The 18,916-nt window shown below is 44.9% G+C and overlaps 1 protein-coding gene across 1 annotated transcript in view; it reads right to left on the bottom strand.

The window, feature by feature from the left end:
• Window positions 1-823: 823 nt before the first annotated feature.
• The window catches only part of znf407 (zinc finger protein 407), a 201,737-nt gene continuing 183,644 nt past the window's right edge, over window positions 824-18,916 (bottom strand). The window contains 1 exon segment of the mRNA XM_080470713.1: window positions 824-2,446. Coding sequence (XP_080326839.1) covers window positions 1,518-2,446 — 929 coding nt within the window. The 3' untranslated portion in view covers window positions 824-1,517.

The raw sequence follows: 18,916 nt of genomic DNA, 5'->3' as shown, positions 1-18,916 counted from the left end.
ACGCATGAGAAGAGCGTGAGTTTATCCACGCGGGGCCGGGAGTCGGAGTCGAAGCTGAAAAGGCAGACAGGTGTTATGTGAAATTACAGCCTCCCTTCTCTCCGTGTGGCTGCGGATTTCGCCGCTCTTCCTCTCCTCTCTGGCCTCACCTCTCTCTCTCTCTCTCTACATCCATCTGTAATGCTCTCATATTTTTTCTCTCCCCTGCCCACTCCTCCGCCACTTTCTCTCTGCCCACCTTCTCCGCTCTGCATGCGCCACACATGTGTGTGTGTGTGTGTGTTAAAGGGATGATCTTTTGATGCCCTCGGTGTGTATGAGTGCTTTCTCTCTCCACTTTCAGCGGTTGGCCATTGTGTTTGCAGCCGTCATAGCGCTCTCCCACTCACTCCATCAGAGCGCAGGCCTGTGTCGGGGCCTAAATGAATATTGATTCTCCCTCCAGTGCTGAATGCTGCTGGGGGAAGAAGAAAGGATGAGCGTCTTGTATGCGATTAGGAGAATGGTCCTGACGGGGGGAGAGATGAGAGGATGACGATTAGGATGATGGTGATCATGATGACGATAATGATAATGCTGATGATAATGACTGTGTTAGTGATCAGAAAGCGTGATGGGAGCCGTCGCCTGATGCATGTGCTGCTGTATGACGGCGCCTCACTGTACATGTCCGGTAATGGTGGTATCGATGCAGAAATCCAATGCGACGATTTAAAAACAAAAGATATGTGTTCAATATTTGGCTCAATTTTTTTTTAAATTGTTGTAAATTAAATCGCATTCAAAAAACACAGAAATAATGAGAAATGATAACAATGATTTACTTGATTTTTCTACTTTTAATCCAAATCTGGTTTCAGAATCGCCGTTTAACATTTATTGAGCAGTTTTATCCAGATAGACTCGCCCGGGGAGGGATGTTCCCGACGCCACACATGAGAAGTGCAGTCACACCGATGAGCAAACACTGGAATTCAGCGCAAAAAGGCACTTTAACTCGTTTAATTCACGGAACAAGTGAAACGATGTCGTCAAGAGTTGTTTTATTCCACATAAATCACAAACAATTTGGAATTCTTTTAAACCAATTTCGTGACTGATAACACACTACAAAAGATGAATGAACAGACGTACAAGCAGCAATTAAACCAGTGTGTCACACTGCAGGATTCAAAATAACAACATATAGGGGGAACAAACAAAACAAAAACAAAACATGGTTTTTCTGGATAATGAATTATCAGAATATTGGATGCAGGTTTAAAAAAAAAAAAAATCTTTGAGGAGGAAGCACACATCTGACGTTAAATCGAGTCCTGATGGAGCAGTTAGCGCCGCTTCACGTGAAGGATGTTTAACCTGAGTTTAGCTCCAGAGAAGATTGTAGAAAACAGCGTAAAGCGGCGGGAGTCAGGCGGGAGTCAGGCGGGAGGCGGCGTCACGTAGAGCAAACGTTCCATCAAATGCAAACCAAACAAAAAGCGCAGACGATATTCTTCTGGTCAGTCCTCTGGTTCCTACCCCTCCAGGACGATGTCATGAGGAGCTCCGTCCAGGTAGACCACCATCTCCTCCCCGCCTTGCTGCTCCACCGTCTGCGCCTCCACCTGGCCCGCGGCGGCCTCGCCGTACACGCTGCCCTCCACCTGTAAGGTGCAGTTGTCCAGCTCGGTCACGATGTAGTGCGTGCCTTCGTCGTTGACGATGACCTGGGTCAGACCCTCCTTCATCATCTGGGACGCGGCCAGATGCAGCACCTCCTGCATCTCCTCCTGCATCTCCACCTGGCCGGCCTCCCGGATGACCTGCACCTCCTCCTCCCGGATGACCTGCACCTCCTCCTCCCGCTCCTGCTTCATCGCCGGCTGCGCGCCGGCCTGCACGGCCGCGGCCTCCTCCGGGGAGAGGACTTCATGGATGACGGGCCCCTCTGCTTGGACTTGGACTTCCTCCTGGTGGCCCATCTCGCTGACGGCGCTGAGCAGAGCGTCCAGCGCCGTGGACGACTCGGAGACGACGTGGCTCTGACCCACGGCGCCCGACAGCGTCCCGCCTCCTCTGGCCACAGCCCGGAGCTCCTTCCTGGCCTCCCCCGACTCCAGGACCACGTACTGGGTGCTACCCGCAGCCAGGTGGGCTCCTGCTGATGCCACCTCCCTGCCCGAGGCAATGACTTGTCCGTCTTCGGTGATGTGCAGCACTTCGGCCACCTGGCCGGCCATGGCCAGGGTCTGCAGGGTGGCGGCGGCCGACTCCTCCAGGGCCTGGTCGATGGCCACCTCGCCGTCACCGTAGCCCTGGATGATGATGACCTGCTGGATGGCGTCCTCGTGGCCGGACAAATCCGACGAGCCCTTCTTGTGCACCGGGGACTCCACCAACTCTGCTTCCACAAAAGTGGCGCCCTGGCCTTTCAGACGACACTCGAAAGACTTGGACACAATACCTGCAGGGCACAGATATGGGACACATTAGTTTTCGGCCATTAAATGCAACTAAAACATTGAATTAAGTGAATATTTGACTAATTTCTGACAAAATTGCAGGAAAAAAGAAAGGAAACGTCCAATCAGTGTCCTACTTATTGTCAAGGATCACTTCCAAATGTACCAAAACAAAATGGCAACTGCAGATCAAACCATACATAGCGATGCATATTAATTTCCTTAAAGTCCCTGTTAAACCACAGCTGGTGAACTTGCCCAGAGAGGAAAAAAAAAAAAAAAAACAAAGAAAGAAGGAAGCTACTTGGAAAGCGAAGTTGACATAAAAGGTGATGTAACACTTCACATATTTTTGTCACTTAATGCATGAAGAGAGAGGGAATATGGAGATTGGGCTGGCGGAAAGCTGTGGTGAGATACGTGCTGGTGCTAATTGAGCCGCACTGTGCTCCCTCAGATCACAGGTTGCCATGGCGTTTCCACGGTGATAGGAACAGTGTTAGAAATGCCATTGTTTAAACAGCGCCTGGCTCAGACACTTGTAGGCTAATCTATGCAGAAACAGGGGAATTCGAGACAGTGAAGAAGTGGTGGTGGGGGGTGGGTGTGGTGGGGGGGGGCTCTGTTCACGCCTCGGGCGGCGCGTGAACTCCGTGCACAATAACTGAAGCGCACACGCAGATTATTGTCACCTCCGGTCCACATTGACCCTCGTTTGCAGGGTTTCTGTCACAACTGACGCTTTGAGTTTTAACCGCACAGGTTGACAAACTCTGCAAAAGAGAAGAAAGTTTTAAGGTACTAACACAGATCTTATGTTTTATCTTTGGGATTATGGTCCAAGTTGACGTGTTACAGGTGGAAGATTTTACCCTCGAGGGAAGCGACCAGATCACACAGAGTTGACATGTGATCAGAAGCAGTAATCCAACAGTGTTGACACCGAGTCTGCCACGTTCTGATGATGTTGGTCATGGATATCATAGGAGAAGCAATCCTGCACCAAAAATCCCAATGGCGCAATTTACCAATGAAGTCATGCACAACATCCCAGAGAAATGAGGGAAGAAGATGGAAGTTGTTCCAAACTTAGGTTCTTGGAAGAAAAAAAGAAAAGATCTAGAGCAGGTTTGAAAAACTCCTAATTGTTTTTTTCTTTTGGTGCGGCCGCCATTGTCGGGCTCCATTGTGATGTTTTGGGAATTTAGAGAACCGAAATGGACGGAGCAGACTTTCTTAGAGGATTCTCCAAAGAAAAAGAAAATCTACATGTAGAACAATAAAGAATAAATAACCAAATTGACTTTGAAATGTATTATTAAAGCAACAAAATAGGGTTTTCGGACTAATTCTGGCAACACAGGTCTCCACAGTCGCCTCCTGTTGGTTTGAGTCTTAAGAATTATCTCCCCCAAGAATCATCAGAAACTGGACATTACGTCCACCCGTCTGCATGAGCTCGCTTTAGTCCGGGAGAGGAAATAAAAAAGAAAGAAAAAGAAATCAGGACAAGTGATCCCTTTTCTTAGCGGCTCGTTTGATTTATGCGAGACAAAAAAGAAGAAGTTATCCAACGTCCGCTGCTGCTGAGTCATAATGAGCTTGATAAATGATGGCGAATTTACAAATGTACTCGTCAAAGAGAGAGAGAGAGAAAAAAAAAATGGATAATGGGGAAGTTGAAACGGAGTTAAGACACTTTCACGCAAAGATGCACAAGGTGATTTTCTTTGTTTCTGCCGTTATTTAATGTGGATAGAATTATCTCATCCATCAAATCTTGAAATCTTTAAAATGTAATGTAATGTTTAGAGAATACGTCACCTCGACTGCTTTGTGTAATTTGAGCTAAAGAGAAACACGACACCTGAAAGTGGAAACGGAAAGCAGAGAAACGTTTCATTGGACCAACAAAGTGCTGTGAATAAGTGGTGGGACTGCAAAGGCTCATGCAGGTAGACATGGAGCCGCATTGTGTCGAATAGAACAGAATAGAATAGAAAGATTTCATTCATGCCAGAGATATTGTTGTTGAAGTTCACTTTACACACCGATATAATCTTAAAGACAACATGCAATAATAACAGTCTAAAGCGGCCAGATGATGGGATGAGGGGGATTTCAGAAGGACAGCGTGTCATGACTTCCCGTCCATATCCTCCGGGGAGTTTGGTAGTTTCATAGTTCGGCTTAGTTTCTTTGTGTTTTTCTAAAGTTTTTTTAAAACGCTGCGCCATGTAAACGCGAAACCTTTCTGAAACGAAAGTGCAAAAACAAATCTTTAGCAGCAAACTACGTCTGAGGAAAAAAAATGCGCCGCTGTGCTGCACTGAGCGGGCAACACGTCTGTGGAGCAAACATCAATTCCTGTTTGTACAGTATGTCAGTGACGAGCGGTGTAGTTAGTGTGTGGAGGGAGTTGGTGCTGTCGAAGGCAGCCAGAAGAAGTTGGCATTTTGAGCAGCAGAGCGCGTACACACACACACACACACACACACACACACACACACACACACACACACACACACACACACACACACACACACACACACACACACACACACACACACACACACACACACACACACCGCTACAGGGCCGGTGCTAACTGCCTACGCCAAAACGCTGCGAGCTGAGAGGTCGGCTGGAGAGGACAATAACTCAATGGCTCTGCAGTTTCGACCACATTACCATAAAACCTGTGTGCTCGTGTGTGTGTGTGTGTGTGTGTGTGTGTGTGTGTGTGTGTGTGTGTGTGTGTGTGTGTGTGAGCCAGAACATATTAGTGCGTGAACTCCTCGCAGAATGTGTACGTTCAGCTTACGAAAGCTCAATTTTTCGCCAGTCTCTGCCAAATGCATGTTAATGCGTGTATGTATTATGTGGAGTTTATGTGTGCTCGTGCTGTATGTGTGTGTCGACATGTGGGTGGAGGGTTAAGGTCAGGCTTTACCCATGTACGTCTCTGCTTGTATTTGTGTCTGCCTTCTTGTGTGACTGTTTACGAGCGCGCGCGTGTATGTGTGAGTGTGTGTGTGTGTGTGTGTGTCTGTGTGTGTGTGTGTGGGTGGTAAGGCTATGCGTTGCTGGTGTGTGTCACATTAGCCATGGGGTGCTGTCGGCGGGGCCCGGCGGCGGCCCGCTGAGGTTTATGGAGTGTCACTCAGTCGCCGCAGCCGTGAATCAAGTTAATGTTGCAGATCCCATCTCTTCAGTTGTCCTGCGCTCCCGGTGGAAGAACAACATTTGAACAGCGTGATTTGGCCCCGGCGAGGAGCTGATGCCTGTTTAATATGTGTTTTGAGTGTTCTGACTGACTGACTCCTTTAACAGGAAGTCAGAGAGAGAATGAGAGCGAGCGGGAGGAAAGAAGAGCGGCAGGCTGCTTTATTGGCCGTGATCTGAAACAAGATGGAGGCTCCCTGAGAGGAATGAAACATCAGGGGTGAGAGGAGGATGCAGAAACAGGCAGGGATGTCGTTTTGATTTCCAAATGACAGAGAGGAACGTCTCCGGGAAGGTTCTGATGTAAAACCGAGTCAGGAGCCGGTAGAGATGTGGGAGGTATGCGACTCAAACTGTACGTTTTAGTATGATTTCTCTCCATGTGGAGGTATGGAGAGAAACCAAGAGAAAAGTGGAACATTGACCCGAACCAGGGTTTGAATCCCTCGGTCCTGTCCTTTTCCCTCTTTGTGTCTCCGAACCCAAACCGGAACAGCAGAAAGTCTCCTCTCTGGTTCTGCAGGTTTCGTCCTGTTAAACGACAGTTTTTCCTTTCCACTTGCTTGATCATGAGGAATTGTTGGGTTTTGGTCTGTAAAAGTGGCTTGAAACGACTTTTAGATTGTCAAAGTTAAACTGATCTTATAGTTTAGGTTTCTATAAAACATGTTTGGAGGTTGCTGGAGGTAAAGCTCCCCACACTGACCCAGAGATCCCTTCGTATGCCAAGACCCAACTGCCATTGGCTGTCCAATCGGGGGGTTGGTTCAGACAAAAGAGATTTCACTTTTCCTACATACACTGTGGCTGGTGGTGAGATGTCGTGGGTTTGACTCCCCGTCCCACCGCCGCTCCCAAAGTATGACGAGCACCTTGTTTGAATGGGTGAACGGTGAGAAGCACGTTGAGACGGCTGAATGCAGAGTTAAACCTTGCTGTTTCTCCCACTGCATTAGAATCCTGTTTTTATCTGAATACTGACCAAACGCAACAATTGCTTCCAATAAAAAAAGATGTCCGCCACCACTTGATGTCCACAGAGGAAGCCGAGGCCTTACGCTGATCACCAAGTCCCGTTTGGCAATGGTGACAAACTGTCACATGGCAGAAAACATGGACTGAATTTATTTATTTTTTTAAAAAAAAGGAATCTGCTGTTGAATATTATCAATCGCAGAATTCAACAAAATCTTCACGGCGCCTGAGCCAAATGATCAGAAAACACGCGTTCTACTGGGATGCTCTGCAGCTTCTTGGTGTGATTCACCGAAGCATGAACGGCATTTGAATAGCAAAGTAGCCGCAGCAAAGGCGGGCGTTCAGGGAGCGGAGGTCAGCGCTGCGTTTTGGAGGTGCTCAGAGCCAAGTGCACTGCGGTCGAGCGTGTACGATGCAGAAGAACAGACTCCGTGCCAAAAGAAAATCTGCTTTTGTTTGGGGCGTCGATTGAAAGAAATTTTATGCAAAAAGAAAAAAAATTGGGAGCCGAGAAACATCCAAGTGAGTCATGAAAACAATATTACGTAAGACTTCTATTCATTTTCACGAGATTTTAGAGACGTTTTGTTAATTGTCCACTTAAACATTTTCATAGAGGTTTCAGACGAGTAAAATAAATCTCCATTAGGCGATTATTTATTTTGAAAACCTCATCCGTGCGTGTGTGGAGTCAACGGTGCTGAAAGGATAACTTCCACTGGATAAAATGCTCCTGCAATTAAACTCCAGCTGATTCTGCAGGGGGCGCCGCTGCAGCCCCTTTAAGGTGATCCCCGCGCCGCGGCTGGGTAACTATTCCTGTTATGTGTCTCCAGGCTGCACTCTGCGTGTTGCGTTAGCGTGGGGGTCAGCGAGGGAGCCTGCCTGCTCGCTGCGCGGTGCAGATGCTGTTATTGATCAGCCGATCGATGGGCTGGCCGGTGGCGGGGGCCCGGGGCCTCTAAGTGGCATTACTTCAGCTCGGAGAGGCCGCCAGGGGAGCGGTCAGACAGCACTTACCAGCAGTTAGAGAAATTAACCTTAACACCGAGACACCGGCGCGCACACAATCAATTACACTTGCTGTAACGCAGGTCAGCTCGCAGCCAATGTAAGCCCGCTCGCACATGCACATGTAATCAGGCCAGCGCGCAAACACACGCCTGCGATCCCGTCCTGGCATGTTTGTGAGGACACTGGGCCTGTGATTCGGAAATGACTGGAATATAGAGCCGTAGTCCTCGGCTCGTCTGCAAAGTGAGGAAGTGCAGACACGCGGAGAAAGACAGGAGGAATCAACATGAATGGACGGTGCAGCGAGCAAAGTCAATTATACTGTATGAAACCATAACACAAGGGGGGAGGGGGGTTAGGGCAGGCGCACCAAATCAATTACAAGGTCAGTGGCAGGACCATGAAAAAGCCCAAGCTTATGATCAATTCTGCACAAAACCCTTTACAATCCTTTTACCAGCCGATTACCTTCAATTATAGATATGAAGCCAGCGCCTTAAAAAGAGCTTGATAGAGACCCCGAAACCTGACACACATACGGCTGTTATTTGTGGGGAGATTTTTTACACACCAGGTATTGTGTGTGTGTGTGTGTGTGTGTGTGTGTGTGTGTGTGTGTGTGTGTGTGTGTGTGTGTGTGTGTGTGTGTGTGTGTGTGTGTGTGTGTGTGTGTGTGTGTTTCAGAGGCTTCTGAAGGTGACACTGCTAAGTAGATAAAGTGTCACTTCTGGGTGTATCCAGGTCACATGAGATGGCGTACGAGGGTTATTAGTGTGAATCTCCAGGTTTGTGCTTTGAGGCATGATAATACTAATAAATCTACGTGTATAGCTCTTTATGATTTTACTCTACTTATTGATAAATTACAATTTCAGATTTCTGCAATCCTTGCGGAAGGAATGAAAACGTGAACTTATTGGAAACCGCTGGTAGTTTGCTACAACTGCAACCAGTGCTTCTTTCCAAATAAAAAGTTGGAGTAACTCGGGCTGATCCCTGTGACATGGAAAAACTACATTTGACCAAGCTGCTCGTTAACACAGGCAGTAGCTTAGCCAGGGGTGGCAAACACATCTCCGTCCGGGGGCCACATACTCTAAGCCCCAAATTCATCTCGAGTGGGCCGCGCCGGTAACATAGTGCCATGATAACTTTTCCATGTAAATTTTAAAAGTTTTGCTCTATTGAGGCGCAACGTATGCATAATGAAAATGTCTACATTTTCACAAAACCAAACAATGTCCACTAGACAATTACTACGATCTCAACATCTCAACAATTTTAGGGAAACCTCCTGGTGCCGAATTCAGTGAAATGACCCCAAAAAAAAGCTGTTACATTATGCATGTTTTGACAGACTCCCCCTGACAGCACGGCTTCGGGGATAGTTTTCCAACAACGTGGGAAGTTGCATCACTGACATCTCAGCTCGGGTCTCAGTGTTATGTATGCTACTTTAAAAAAATCAAAATCAAAAATCAATGTTTTCTCATTTACTTGGTGGTTTTGCCCGGTTGGAGCCTCTTTGCAGGCTGGCTTTGGCCCACGAGCCTTATGTTTGACACCCCTGCTATAAGGCCTAAAAGTACACATCAAATACCTGTGAAGCTTAGATTCATGCATTACTAGTAAGGATCGGACGTCATTTCTTTACACGTTAAATGACATTAGGTGTAATTGTCGCACACACAGTCACATTAAAATGGCCTACGTGTGCGTTTAGTCACTCCCATACGTGTTATATGGTCTCTTCTGGTGGAGCTGTGCACACGATGACCTTACCTGTCTCTTTCTCCTCCTCCGAGAGGCCTCGCGACTGCGTGCGTTTCCTGCGTGTGCATGTGTACGGACGTGTGTGTGCACGCGCGTGCACGAGCGAGCGGGTCAGCCGAGGTCCAGCCAGTGATGGCTCTACTTTGTCTGATAGGGACAGCCGCTACTGTCACCTTTACAAACGCCATGAATCAACGCCACGGAGGACAGGCCGGCCGACCAAAAAACAACCAATTATACCGCAGCCAGATTGACACCGGGTGGACAGGGCAGAGAGAGAGATGGAGAAGCACTGAATACACCCCAAGGACGAATAAACAGAAAAGAATGAGGGCACAGACTGACAGAGGGCCTCCTGGGCTCTGATAGCAATACGGCGGCTCTGAAAGGCCAATATTAATTCATCTGTGACTTTGTCCGGGAGGAGGAAGAACGCAGTGAATATCTTTAAGGAAATGTGGCACGGATGAGGGCTGCCGTTTCTGTGATCAGCTGATCATGTCTCATGTTTTTGCTGGAGGATGTGTCGTCTGCAGTGAAAGGCTGGGAGCTTTTTATGGCTTCACACTTTCTTCAATTTTTCCAAAATTGAGAGAAGAGCTTTAGCAAGGTAGGAAGGCTAATAACGATGTTCCATAAGTTTAAGTTAAATTATGCTAAAAATCCAGATGTCAAAACCTAAATGCGGTTTAGTTGCTCTAGTCTACCTTACTTGTATTTCAGTGTGCCATAAATAAAAAAAAAAAGAAGTGGCCTATTTGACACAAAAATATTCTACAAAAGTTCAAATTACTCTCTCTTATTTTCTTTAATAATACATCAAATAAAGCATGTTTAGAATTGTGAGAGCCGAGTTTGGAAAAGATTTGCACAAGTTGACTTTTACTTGTCAAAGCTTTCTTGACACATCTGCTCTGGAGCGTGCAAATCAAAGAGGCTGGTGTCAAATTACAAGTGAGTCAGTTAAAAGATAAATAGGGTTTCAGGAACTCGGTTCTCGAGGCAGAAGGTGGGAGTCAACAGAGGAGCTCACTGGAAATGACTCAGCTGAAGATTGGAGAATTGGAGAAAAAAAATAAAAAAATAAGGCAGCTAATGAGCATTTTCAGTTCTTTACAGCAGCAGAGCAGGATGCGACACGGACATTTGTTGCAGCCGTGCCAAACCAGTTCACATAACACTGGTGAAGCCTTACAGGCAGGAAAATATGTGTTTTTCTCACAGTGGACAGACTGCAGTTCAGTTTGGAGTGTGGCGAGTGTCCCGGTGGAATCGCACCGGACGTTTTCTCCATGACATGACAGCTGACCTGCACTTTCAGCACTGGGCAGGAAGAATTAGTCCATCATACAACTACTTCTGGAACTTTAACGAAAAAGATTATGACAAAAAAAACAAAAAACAAGTGGAGTCTAAATGTAATCATTGTTTTGGCTGTTGCTAATTTTGATCGATTGACTGACTGACCCCCCCAAAAAAAGCGAGCAATAAGCTTAAAAAAACCCAGAAATGGACAAAACATTGACTCATTGTCTCAGGGCAAAGAACTGAGATTCTCTCTTCTTCGCATACAAGAATTCATATGTCAAACAATTATTACATTACAATATAAAATAATGTGGTGGATGATTGACAATGACTGTCACAAGTACCTCAATAAAGAAAGCTTCCAACAACAAAGTACCTGAAAGAAAATGGTGTGGATGTCATTACTCACTGTATCGGTCAATGATAGGCGACACTTGGTAACCCAGGACCCCCAACTATACAGAGGCATCTCAAAAAATTTGAATATTGGAAAAAAGTTCAATATTTTTTGTCAGTCATTTCAGATAGTGAAACTCATATATTATAGAGCATATTTACACATAGATTGAAATATTTCAAGCCTTTGTTTCTTGTAATTTTGATGATTATAGCGTACACATGATGGAAACCCCAAATTCAGCATTTCAGAAAATTTGAATATCACATAAGACCATTCAAAAAAGGATCTCTTAAGCACAAATATCAGGCAATCTATAGAAAATAACAGTTTCACTTTCTGAAATGACTGACAAAAAATATTGAACTTTTTCACGATATTCAAATTTTTTGAGATGCACCTTATAATTCTCATAGCTGAGAGCTGAGAGTCCAAAACCTGAACTTTCATACCACAGATTTATCCCAAAACGTATGTAAAAAGTTGGGTCGACAGAAATGATTCTTTCATCTTAATCTTGACTAGTAACTGGTAACCAGTCCTGAACCCTTAAAATTATGTAAAACTAGGAGAGACTCAGCATTTTAGTCCCAACAAGGACAGAGATGTATAGGAGAGTCTCACAAAGTATGAAACACACACACACACACACACAGACACACACACACACACACACACACACACACACACACACACACACACACACACACACACACACACACACACACACACACACACACACACACACACACACACACACACACACACACACACACACACACACACACACACACACACACTATAAGTGGTCAGAGAGCGCACAGGTCAGTGTCCTGCTCTCAGCTCTTTTTCTGCTGACAGAGAGATGACCTGGAGTTAGTCTAATCTGGTCCACACTAACTCCATCTACCTTCTGTCCCCGAGGTCTGCGCCCCCAGAAGGGGAGGGGAGAGGGGAGAGGAGAGAGAGAGAGAGAGAGAGAGAGAGAGAGAGAGAGAGAGAGAGAGAGAGAGAGAGAGAGAGAGAGAGAGAAGAAAAAAAAAACCTGCCATTATCATTGGGGGAGTTAATCCACGCTGGCTGCACTACCTTCGGATTTCAGACCTTGTGTGTGTGTGTGTGTGTGTGTGTGTGTGTGTGTGTGTGTGTGTGTGTGTGTGTGTGTGTGTGTGTGTGTGTGTGTGTGTGTGTGTGTGTTTCAAAATAATAATTACAGCCTTAGAAATAAAAATCACATTAAATAACACACAGCTTTCGGATGCACAACTTCAAGAGGTTTCCTTATGTCGAGTGATATGTCACATATAAAAACCTGATTTTAGAGATCAACCGAATACATAAATACATATTTTAAATGAAAAACGGCCTTGGTTTACGCACGAATGACTTTCATCAATGGCTCTAATAATGCCATTATTATTAGTAACATTCTCTGTAAAACTATTAATCAAATTCTTAGTAATCGCAGGACCCCACTTGAACCTGATATAGTGTATTCACAGCTTTGTCTTGTTTGGTATTTATTCATGCACTCTGACTTCTTATCACACTATTCATTTAGAAAAAAAGTAAGTAAATGAAGTCACAGCTTCTGCAGAGATACCCATCATCCATAGCATCATAACCCCTGAGATGAATTGAATAACATTGATTATCTCCTGATCGGAGCTCCTGTGATTGGGCGCGACATATCGGGCAGGAAGCGAGCGTAGTTCTCAAAGTAATCTGTTAGAAGCGGGAATAAAGCACGAGTGTGAGGATCTGTGGACTAAATGGCCAGGACTAGACGACTGGGTCAAAGCGTCTCTAAAATTGCAGCTTCTATCAAAAAGTGGACCAGAGACGGAAAAAGCTTGCAACAAGGTTAAAGGCAGCCAATTCCCAATGATGAATGTGGGGAGGAACACTGGCCCTGTGTGGGTTCAAATCACGGAGACCAGGGGGTGGGTGGGGGTCTAATGAACCATTCTTTAAATTTAGTTTTACTTTTTTAACACGACACGAATGCTGGGGTGACTATTGCCGAGCGTCGGAAGGCTCTGTGGAAAAATGAAAGCTGGAGGCAGTGTTATAGAGTTACAATCTTAGAAACCTGTGTGTGGATGTTACTCTGAGACGGACCACCTCAGCATCGTTGCAGACGACGTTCACCTTTTTATAGTAACGGTGTAAAGCACAATGCCACAAAACAAACAAGAAGAATCCATCCGAGCCTCTGTGGGATGTGCTGGAAAAACCAGTCCGATCCATGGAATCTCCTGCTGTGAAGTCCAGGCTTTTAAGGAGCGACTGCAAACACAGCAAACCTCGAGAGATCAGGATAATGTCTAAAAGTCCCCGTTTATACAATAATGTTTGCGTGAAAACATAAAACTTTTGATGCATTTTGGGTGTCTGTTTACACAAACAGAGCCACTGAAACTGAAACTTTTTGAAAACGTTCCTCTGCACATGTGCGAGTTGGACAATAAGGACAATTGCGGCCTCCAGACTGTCCCCATATTTTCCTTTATTGCTTGTTCACACAAATGATGTGATCCCATCGTTATTGTTCTCTGCGTGTGGCTTCATTATAAAAACAAAACAACCAACAACACCCACTAGTGGCCCTACATGAAAACTACATCGTTTCAGACTTTCTGTCATTTCCGTGCGAACAGATATATAATTTTCAAAAAGCCGCCCTGTAAATGTGAACAGTTCTGGAAAGGAAAACGCAAAAAATGTCGTGTAAATGGGGTAAATGAAGGTAACAAAACAAACGATCCCAGAAAAGGATAAATAAACTGCCAGCGATGAAGGAAGTCAGACCTCGAGGTAAAGGGGATCTTTCAACTGAAAAAAGTTCGCAGGGTTCGGCGAGCCAATGCAGTAGGTTGCAGGAAGCTCCGGCTGTGCAGGGAAAGAGTCCCTCTCCGAGATCAGCGCTGTGCCGCTGCATCACAAGGGGCAAGTGAGAGCGGCGTCATCCACCACAACAGGCGGGCTGCTGAGAATTCATCTGTTTGGCTGCGGATAAAAAGAGCAAACGTGTGGGAGGTTGCTGCAGCCGCACAAAGTGAGGCCCGATCAGCCTCAGCAGGGCTGCCAGTGAGAGGGCGTCTGGCTCTGAAAAGGCCTGAAACACCTGATGACTGCAGGTTACATCAGTGATTACGTGCCCCAGAAAGGCATCGGAAGATGCATCGTTTCAACTTTGAAAACGACTAACCAGATATGACTAATGCATTACTTTTCCGTCGGAGTGCCGGTTATTTCCCCGATGCTGTAAATCACGGCTATTTGCGCTCGCCGGGATGAAGGTCAGAAATGATCACGGCGCGATGGCCAGATACGAGGAAGGGGGAAGGCAGGGAAGGAAAAGAGAAAAAAAAGAGAGAGAGAGAGAGAAAACAAAAAGGAAAAACAGAAGAGAGCGAGGAGGCGTGTGAGAGCCTCATCCAAGAATCCAAGAGGGCATATGACATATGAAACAATAACAAAGATCATAACACTCTTCTTTCCCACAACCCCCTCCCCTCCCCTCCCCTCCACTCCTCCCCCTCTCCCCACGTTAGACCTCCTTTCTACTCCTCTGTCCTGTTCTCTTCTTCTTCCTCTCTCTCTCGTCTTTCTCTCAAAAGCTCTGGAGGTGGACCTTTGATTGCTTCTTTAATTAGCAATGTCAGACAGCTCCGTGGATTTACTGGGGATGTCGAACTTCTGCAGATAATTGCATGCCTTTTTCCTCTCTCTCTCTCTCTCTCTCTGTATCCATCCCTCCATCCTGCTTTCACCAGACCCCCCCCCCCCCCCACACACACACACACAATCTCTCCCTCTCACTCACTCTCCCATGATTTAATGATTAATTATGGATGTGAGTTTGAGAATAAAAGCTTTTTCACTAATCAAAATGAAATTTCTCCGCCCGCCCCCCCCTCCAAGCCCCCGTTCCTGGTAATTACAGTGTGAAGATGATGTTGCTGATGTCTTTTTGTTGCCAAGGCCTGGCCCGTGTGGTGATCTGAGGTCCGTCAAGGCGGATAAAATGAATAATCGCGACATAATGGCTCGCTTTAGAATTTATCAAAAAAAATAAAAAAATAAAAAAAACTGGGAGGAGAAATGAAGTCGCGGCGTCTTGACTTAGTTGGGGGAGAAAGAGAGAAAGAGAGAAAGAGAGAGAGAGAGAGAGAGAGAGAGAGAGAGAGAATAAACAAAGAGTGCAGACAAAGAGGCAGAAACACAGACTGCTTTGGAAAAAAAATAAAAAATGTCTGTACAGAAAGAAAAGGCCTGAAGAGGGACACAAAGACGGGAATCAAATCTTCGAGCTTTGACCACAGTCACTGCTGTTGAGTCCCTCCCCACCTTCTGTCTGTCTCTCCTTTTCCCTCCTTCCATCCTCTCACCCCAACCGGAACAGCAGAAAGCCTCCACCTCCTCAGTCTGGTTCTGCAGCTCTCTTCCTGTTTAAAGGGAGTTGTTTGTTTTTTTTTCTCCTCTCCTTTCCACCGTCTCCTCTGCTTGCTCAAGTGAAATTGTTGGGTTTTTATCAGCGCAAGAGCCTTGAGATATAGAAATAAAATTTAAATTGAACAGGATTTCAGGTGGCAGCCTTTTCTCCTTTTTTCACTAAAATGTGGAACATTCTCCCGAGTAACCAATTAACTGGCACAAATCTGTTTTCTGTCAGACAATCCAAACGAGAAACAAAGTCAACAATCATTATTTAAGTGTCTGTCATATCTACCTGAAATTACATTTTAGAATCGATTTCTGTATGCTAATCAGTGGGACATTTTTCTCGCTTGTTATAAACATTTATCTGTGTGTATCGTCTTAACGAAGGAGAGATTTAAGATTTAATACAACCACTCACCTTTTTGCGGGTAAAATTTGTGTAATTGGATGATTAAGTTAAGCACAATGCTTATAAAACCTGATGTGTAGAAAACATTTAACAGAAATCCAGTGAGAAAATGATCAAATTTAGTGTTGTTGAGTGACAAATTTGAGTATTTTGATCAAATTACTGCTGATTTAGTTAGAGTATCAGTATTTTTAGGCAAGCCTAGAGTACTGAAACTGCCTTTAAAAGTATTCTATTATTTTGAGTAATTGGTTTAAGCCAAAATGCAGAACACGCTGCAAACAAAGACTTCTTTCTTGACCCACACATTTAAAGAACGACAGAAGACATATGAAGGCTTTCGGTCATTTGAAATGAAGAATGACCAGATCAGTTCAGATCAATATCATGTTATCATAATGTGAACGTTTTCACATAATAGCCTCATTATAATCTACACATTCCTTTAAACTGATACCTCAGTGTCACGAGACAAGGTGATTAAATGCTTTAACATATCAGCACAGTATAGGTGATATTGTGTGAAAACATCCTGATTCAACGTTATTGTTTTTCTACAGAAGTGTTCTGCGTTCACACGGCGATAAAGAAATTGCTTATTTATCTGAACTGAGTTGTCCTTTCTCTCTAAATTAGACATTTTTGTAAATGGTCCCAGATGGCTTCAGTTGCTTGGAAAGTCCCGCCAAGTTTCAAAAGTCTCATATTATTTTTTTGTGACAATTTTGTTAATTTCCAAAAATAAATCTAGAATTTATTTTAATTTTTTTTTTTAATCTAACATGTCTTTTCCAATTTAAAATGAGAGCAATTTGTGTAGTCTTGTCTTGATAATCCTTTAAACTTTATATTTAAAAATTCTGTGAAAAAATCTCTATTTTTGTCCAACAGTCCACTTTCTACAGGTTTTCAATGTGGAAGTGCCAGGTCAAATTTTTATATATCCACCCATCCATCTTCACCAGCTGCTTTACTTAAGTTTTGCAGGAAGTCTTATTATCACTTCAAAAAAAAAAAAAAAAAAAAAAGCTGAAATGACAAGAAACAGAATTATTATACAGGATTTTTATCCCCCGTCAGCTAAATGGCAGTCGAGTCTAATGCGACCTCTGATCAGGTTTGTGTGTTTGAAGCGAGTTCACAGTGAACTATTTTTACCCCAGGCTCTGACTGCAGGTGAACTTTCACTTTTCCTGACTGATCTGATTTTTATCCATCAAAACATCCGTGCAGGCATTGACGACAGACGCCGGTCATGAATCACAGACAAAATATCTCTGTTTTCGATGTTGTTTTGTCAAGCTACAGGAGTACCATGTGTCGTACCAGGACATTTAGCATTTGTATCAATAGAACATGTGATGGTGCACCTGAATTCAGTGGGATGAGCAGAGGTCAAGTTAGGTCAAGGTCCAGAAACACTGCAATGGATGAAATATCGCAGCGAAATGGACGCCACGGAGGTCGGCAAGTTCACACAGCAAAGTGCCGAAGACGGGTTCAGTCTTATGTAGACGTTTATTTTCTTGTGTGTAGACAAAAGTTCAGCCACTTTTCTATTTACCGCAGCGCTCGTGCCGCCTAAATCAAAGCCGGTCCAAAAAGTATCTGCATACAAGATGTAGTACGACAGTAGTAGTCCTTATTGTTCCCCACACTCGCAGGTCTGTTTAGCTCAGTCTCCGCTCCTCCCTGCCATATTTACTGGGTATTTACCTAACAGAGGCATGCTGGAGATATTTATCGTCCTGATGGCTCTATATATAGGGGCTGAGGAGCTCGGCGAGAGGAGAGGCAGGCGCAGTGGGAGGTTGCTCCTCTAATCTCCATCTCCAGGCTGACAGGCCTGAGAAGGCCCTAATGAATGGCTCTTTTCATCTGCACGCCTGTGTGTATGTGACAGTATAAATATTTAGCAATATTGGACTCAGCTCGTGATTTTACACAGATGGAGTGATTGATGGCTCAGCCCCCTGACGCATGCCAAAGACCATCCTGGAGATGTTATATAAACCACCACAGCCTCTCTCGCTCTCGCTCGCTCTCTCTCCCTCCATCATCGTCTCCATCTCGCCGGAGCTCTATCTTTCACACTGCCTCCTCTGCTCTCCGCCTCCTTCCCAGCTTGTCTTCTCGCTGTCGATCCGCCCTCTGTGGCTCTGCCAATTTGCTTCACTGTTGAATTTCTATCATACACTGCGCTGTCTCTATGGATGTAAGACAGGCTAAATCAGAGGAAAACAACCTGACAGGGAGGAAACTCGGATGAGAGTGGCGTCGACGTGTTAACAACACAAACCCACTTTAGTGTCCTCAACTTCGTATTAGAGGAGATTTTTCATAAACCCAAATGCTGACGGGTTCTTTTAAAACACCTAAGTGAATGCTGGGAAAACTTTATGTGGCTATTCTATACTTTTCGGGGTAGAGTTCACACGCTGAGGATTAAACAATCAAAAACTGTCTCCAACAGGAATGTCAAACTCATTTTATCTTGAGTGGGCCAGACCCGGTAGAGTAGTGCCAAAACAACTTTTACATTTAAACTTGAAAGTTTTTCTTCGTTGTGGCGCAGAATACACGTGATGAACACGTCTATGTTTTTACAAAACCAAACAATTAGTATGAACAATTGCCACAATTTCAACATGAAGACAATTTTAATGATACTTTCTGGCGCAAAACAAAGCGAAATGCTGAAAGAGGTTCCCTTCTCGCCATTGCAGTTTGGTTTGCAGCGACATGACGGCTTTAAGGCGAATGCGAGCTTTCATGGCGGCATCACCGATATCTCAGCTCGGGTCTCAGTGTTGTATTCTGTCCACTACTCCCAAGAAAACTATGTTAAAAAGTCAGTGGGTCCTTTGCAATATTTACAATTTACTTGATCACTTCCTGGACTGGACTGGAGCCTCTGGAGGG

The sequence above is a fragment of the Lipophrys pholis genome (genome assembly GCF_963383615.2).
Source record: "Lipophrys pholis genome assembly, chromosome: 9".
Taxonomy (NCBI): Eukaryota; Metazoa; Chordata; class Actinopteri; order Blenniiformes; family Blenniidae; genus Lipophrys; species Lipophrys pholis.
Note: the sequence above shows the minus strand (reverse complement) of the source record. Positions and strands in the feature narration are given on the sequence as shown.